A 5,604-nucleotide genomic window follows, 5' to 3' on the forward strand; every position below is an offset into this window, starting at 1 on the left:
GTTAGTCGGTCTATTAGAAAGGAATTTTCTACTTTTTATTTTATTTTATTTTTTATTTTTTCCTAGGACATATTGTGTGCTATCACCGGGTGCGTTGCATTACATTTCACTGCATATATGTATGGAAGTATGTATATGTATGTGACAAATAAAAAATCTTGAATCTCTTGAATCTTGAAATGTAATGCAGTAAGTCGAATACTATAGAATAAAATAAAAAATATAGAATAAAATAAAATAAAATAAAATAAGAACTCAAGGGTAATGCAGGGTGGAGGTACAGAATAGATAATGGGAACAGACTTATGTATATGGGATGGACTTATGTATATGGACTATACTTATGTATATGGGATAGACTTATGTACTGTATATGGGATGGACTTATGTATATGGGATGGACTTATGTATATGGGTTAGACTTATGTGTATGGGATGGACTTATGTATATGGGTTAGACTTATGTAAATATGGGATAGACTTATGTATATGGGATAGACTTATGTATATTGGTTAGACTTATGTATATGGGATAGATTTATGTATATTGGATGGACTTATGTATATGGGATAGACTTATGTATATGGGATAGACTTATGTATATGGGTTAGACGTATGTATATGGGATAGACATGTATATGGGATGGACTTATGTATATGGGTTAGACTTATGTATATGGGATAGACTTATGTATATGGGATAGACTTACAGTGTGTATATGGGATAGACTTATGTATATGGGATAGACTCACAGTGTGTATATGGGTTAGACTTATGTATATGGGATAGATTTATCTATATGGGATGGACTTATGTATATGGGTTAGACTTATGTATATGGGATAGACTTACAGTGTGTATATGGGATAGACTTATGTATATGGGTTAGACTTATGTATATGTGATAGAATTATGTATATAGGATAGACTATTTATGTATATATAGATATGTGCATTAAAGTGGCATGTGAGTAAAGTGAGGTAGCGTTTATGATATATACAGCACAGTATACAACAGTACGGCGCAGCAATACAGTAACACCGAACAACCCAGAACAGTGACACAGTATGCGGTACAGTATGCTACATACAGTAAAGTATGCTACATACAGTACAGTAAGGTAGTGGGGCCTATGTGTGTGGCTCAGTGAGGACCCCTGGTGAGGTCAGCATTGAGAGTTGTCTTGATGTAGAAACTCCGTCTCAGTCTCTGTTCTCGCTGTGTGGCTGTGGAGGCTCTTGCTCCACCACAGCAGCTGGAACAGTCCGGTGTTTGGGTGGTGAGGATCCTTCATGATACTGCAGCTCTGCTACTACACCTCCTGGTGTATAAGTCCTGCAGGGAGGGGAAGGTAGTTGCAGTGGTACGTTGGGCTGAAGGCAGCACCCTTTGCAGGGTCCGCCTGTCTTGAGCAGTACAGTTCCCAAAACAGGCAGTGATGTTGCCTGTCAGGATGCTCTCCACTGCTTCGCAGTAGAAGGACTTGAGGATCCTCACGAGACCCGGAATTTCTTCAGCTGCCTGAGGTGGTAAAGACGCTGCTTCGCCTTCCTCACCAGAGTGTCTGTTTGTAAAGTCCATGTTAAGTCCTCTGTGATGTGGACTCCCAGGTACTTGAAGCTGCTCACCCTGTCGACAGAAGTCCCATTAATCACCAAGGTCGCGTCTTCGGTTGTAATCCTCACCTAAAGTCCCAAATCAGCTCCTTAGTTTTGCTGACGTTCAGGTGTAGGCTGTTTTCCTGGCACCAGAGTGACAGGTCAGCCACCTCCTCGTGGTAGACCTTCTCATCGCAGTCGGTGATCAGGCCACGACATAGGTGTCGTCAGCAAACTTAATGATGGTGTTGGAGCTGGACCTGGCCACACAGTCATGTGTGTACAGGGAGCACAGTAGGTGGCTGAGGACGCACCCCTGGGGGGATCCTGTGTTCAGAGTGAGGGAGCTGGACATGTGCTTCCCCACCCTAACCCCACCCTAACCACCTGGGGCCGGGCTGAGAGGAAGTCAAGGATCCAGGCACACAGCGGCGTGTTCAGTCCGAACTCCTGCAGCTTGACAACCAGTCTGGTGGGGATTATGGCGTTGAAAGCTGAACTATAGTCGATGAACAGCAATCTCACATAGGCCCCCTTCCGACCATCCATGTGTGTGAGCGTGGTGTGCAGTACCTGGGAGACCACGTCACCCGTGGATCTGTTCTTCTGGTACGCAAACTGCAATGGGTCCAAGGTGCAGGGGAGGGAGGCGCAGATATAAAAAAATATAATATAATATAATATAATATAGTACAATATAATATGATATAATGTAATATAATATAATACAATATAATATTATATGATATAATATGATACAAGATAATATAATACAAGATAATATAATATAATATAATATAATATAATATAATATAATATAATATAATATAATATAATATAATATAATTATAATATAATATAATATAATATAATATAATCATATAGGTAATAGGTAATAGTAATTGGGGCCCCAGGATCAGAGTGGCTGCAAGCCTGTTGCTTGTTGTTTGATCTAACAAGCAACAGGTAAAACCCCCATCCCCACACTCACTCAGGAGATGAGCGTCTCCTGAGTGAGTGTGTTACTACTCACCTAACTCCCTGTGTCTCTCTCTCTAGTTCCCTCTGTCTTTCTAGCTCATCTGTCTCTCTCTCTAGTTCTCTCTGTCTTTCTAGCTCATCTGTCTCTCTCTCTATAACACCCTCAGTCTCTCTCTAACTCCCTGTCTCTCTCTCTATAACTCCTGTCTCTCTATCTCCAACTCACTATGCTTCTCTCTCTAACTCACTCTGTCTCTCTCTAGCTCTCTCTGTCTCACCCCTAACTCCCTCTGTCTCTCTTTCTAACTCCCTGTCTCCCTCTGCTTCCTCTGTCTGTCTCTGGTTCCACATCCCACCACTGTACACCTGTCCCTTTTCCTCAAATTCACCACCAGCCGCCACAGTAATGACGTACCTTCGACCTACCCCAGAAGGCAGGACTCTTCTCTTTTTTGTGAGGACCCTGAGACCCAGCGGGCTTCACCTGAGGACACTTTCTTGCCCAGAGACACCCAGAGAGCAACTGTGATTTGTTCATTTTTTTTTCTTTTCAATTCCAACACATAGCATAACAATGAACGTTTAGACTTATCGATCTGACACAAAAGTTTTGAATATTATTGAAATGTTTTTCTTATTTCATTACATTTCACATACTGCAGGGCCAGGAATACCCAGAAGGCCTGAGGGCTCACCACTGTGAAGGTGAGCAGGGATTTGTACTGTAGCTCAGGCTTCTCTTGGCCATACCAGTGATCTGCCACAACCATATTACAGGTTTGGGCAAATGCAATGCACACATTTTATAAAATAAAAAAAACAACATGAAAATGAATCAAAAGGATGATTAAGGAGCGACTTGTTTCTGATAAAAGAAGAAACACAGAAGTCCCTCAAACCTGAAACACAACACCTCCGTTCTGTGACTCCACCTCCCCTCCTCCTGTCTCACCTCTGGGGATAAAGGGACAGAGGGACCGAGGGGTGGAGGGATGAAGGGATAAAAGATCTGGAGGGGTGGAGGGACTTGAGGGGTGGAGGGGTGGAAGGACTGGAAGAACTGGAGAGGTGGAGGGACTGGAGGGACTGGAGGGGTGGAGGGCTTTAAAAGGCGTCCGATGTCACCTTAGACGAGTCACTTTGCCGGAGCTCACATTCTCAGCTGGACCGCCTCTCTTGCTCCATCCCTTCCTGACACCATCACTCTTTTCTCCCTCTTTGTCCCTCTCTCCGCCATGAGTCTGAGTCGGACCAAGCGAATCAGCTCCAGCAGCTCGGTGCGGAGCAGCCCGGCGCCCCGGAGGCTCGGCGGCCCGGGCCTGTTGCCAGGGGCTTTCGGCGGGGTGTCGTTGAGCAGCGGCTCACTGTACGCCACGGCCAACGGCAACCTCCACCCAGGCATGTCGGCCTCCTCGCTGGCTACCCTGGCCATCAACAAGAGTCTTCTGGCGCCCCTCAACCTGGAGATCGACCCCAGTCTGTCCATGAGCCGAGCCCACGAGAAGGAGCAGATCAAGAGCCTCAACAACCGATTCGCAAGCTTCATAGACAAGGTAGTTTGACAAGGTGCTGAAGGTACTGCAGTAGTTTGACTTGGTGCTGAAGGTACTGCAGTAGTTTCACAAAGTGCAAAAGGTACTGCAGTAGTTTGACAAGGTGCTGAAGGTACCGCAGTAGTTTGACAAGGTGCTGAAGGTATCGCAGTAGTTTGACAAGGTACTGAATGTACTGCAATAGTTTCACGAGGTGCTAAAGGTACCGCAGTAGATTGACAAGGTGCTGAAGGTACTTCAGTAGTTTGACAAGGTACTGAACGTACTGTAGTAGTTTGAAAAGGTGCTGGAGGTACTGTGGTAGTTTGACAAGGTGCTGAAGGTACTGCAGTAGTTTCACTAGGTGCTGAAGGTACCGCAGTAGTTTGACAAAGTGCTGAAGGTACTGCAGTGTCTTTGACAAGGTGCTGAAGGTACCGCAGTAGTTTGACACGGTACTGAAGCTACTGCAGTAGTTGGACAAGGTGCTGAAGGTACCGCAGTAGTTTGACAAGGTACTGAAGGTACCGTGGTAGTTTGACAAGGTGCTGAAGGTACTGCAGTAGTTTCACTAGGTGCTGAAGGTACCGCAGTAGTTTGACTCAGTGCTGAAGATACCGCAGTAGTTTGACAAGGTACTGAAGGTACTGCAGTGTGTTTGACAAGGTGCTGAAGGTACCGCAGTAGTTTGACAAGGTACTGAAGGTACTGCAGTAGTTGGACAAGGTGCTGAATGTACCGCAGTAGTTTGACAAGGTACAGAAGGTACTGCAGTAGTTGTACAAGGTGCTGAAGGTACCGCAGTAGTTGGACAAGGTACTGAAGGTACTGCAGTAGTTTGACAAGGTGCTGAAGGTACCGCAGTAGTTTGACAAGGTACTGAAGGTACTGCAGTCGTTTAACAAGGTAATGAAGGTACCGAAGTAGTTTGACAAGGTACCAGTGAGGTGGAATCTACAATTTGCTTCTGTTAAATCAGAGATAAGGTGTTTGTGAGGTATTTATGGATGTTATAACATAACGTTGAAGGATATTACTCAGCATGCACAGGAAGTGCGTGAGGGTCCTCCAGGTTCTTCTTCGTCCACATTTCCCACGGCTCCCCGACTGAGGGAATGTCTCCACGTTCTCACGGACTCGGTGTCACCCTCACAATGGAACCTTTGTCGGACGGAGGCGCCCGACAGGTCTTCTAGTCACAAAACCTGACGAGCAAAATGGGTCGCTTCCCTCCCCTAAAGGTCAATTTGAACTCTCAGCTCCTAAGGTTCCAGGTATTTGGAAACAGACCCAACTCAGACTCGGAGACAACTGTTTTCCGGGAACCATCGTAGCTCTGTAGAGGAACATGAGGCTGCACATGAAACACCAGTCCAGGAGGCTACGACTGCACTAGACTGACAGTGTAGAACAGTCAAAGTCCTGCTGCCAAGATGATGTTAGAATGAAGAAACCTGTTTGGACTGCAGGGGGTCCTTAAACATGTGAAA

General features: G+C 45.3%; 1 protein-coding gene across 1 annotated transcript in view; it reads left to right on the forward strand.

The window, feature by feature from the left end:
* Positions 1–3,817: 3,817 nt before the first annotated feature.
* Positions 3,818–5,604, forward strand: part of LOC307229958 (keratin, type II cytoskeletal cochleal) — a gene marked incomplete at both ends in the record, with an annotated part of 11,125 nt that continues 9,338 nt past the window's right edge. Inside the window, one exon of the mRNA XM_080000093.1 lies at positions 3,818–4,135. Within this exon, the coding sequence (XP_079856219.1) occupies positions 3,818–4,135 (318 nt within the window). The remainder of the gene's footprint in view (positions 4,136–5,604) is intronic.

The sequence above is a fragment of the Zeus faber genome (assembly GCF_960531495.2).
Source record: "Zeus faber genome assembly, chromosome: 5".
Classification (NCBI taxonomy): domain Eukaryota; kingdom Metazoa; phylum Chordata; class Actinopteri; order Zeiformes; family Zeidae; genus Zeus; species Zeus faber.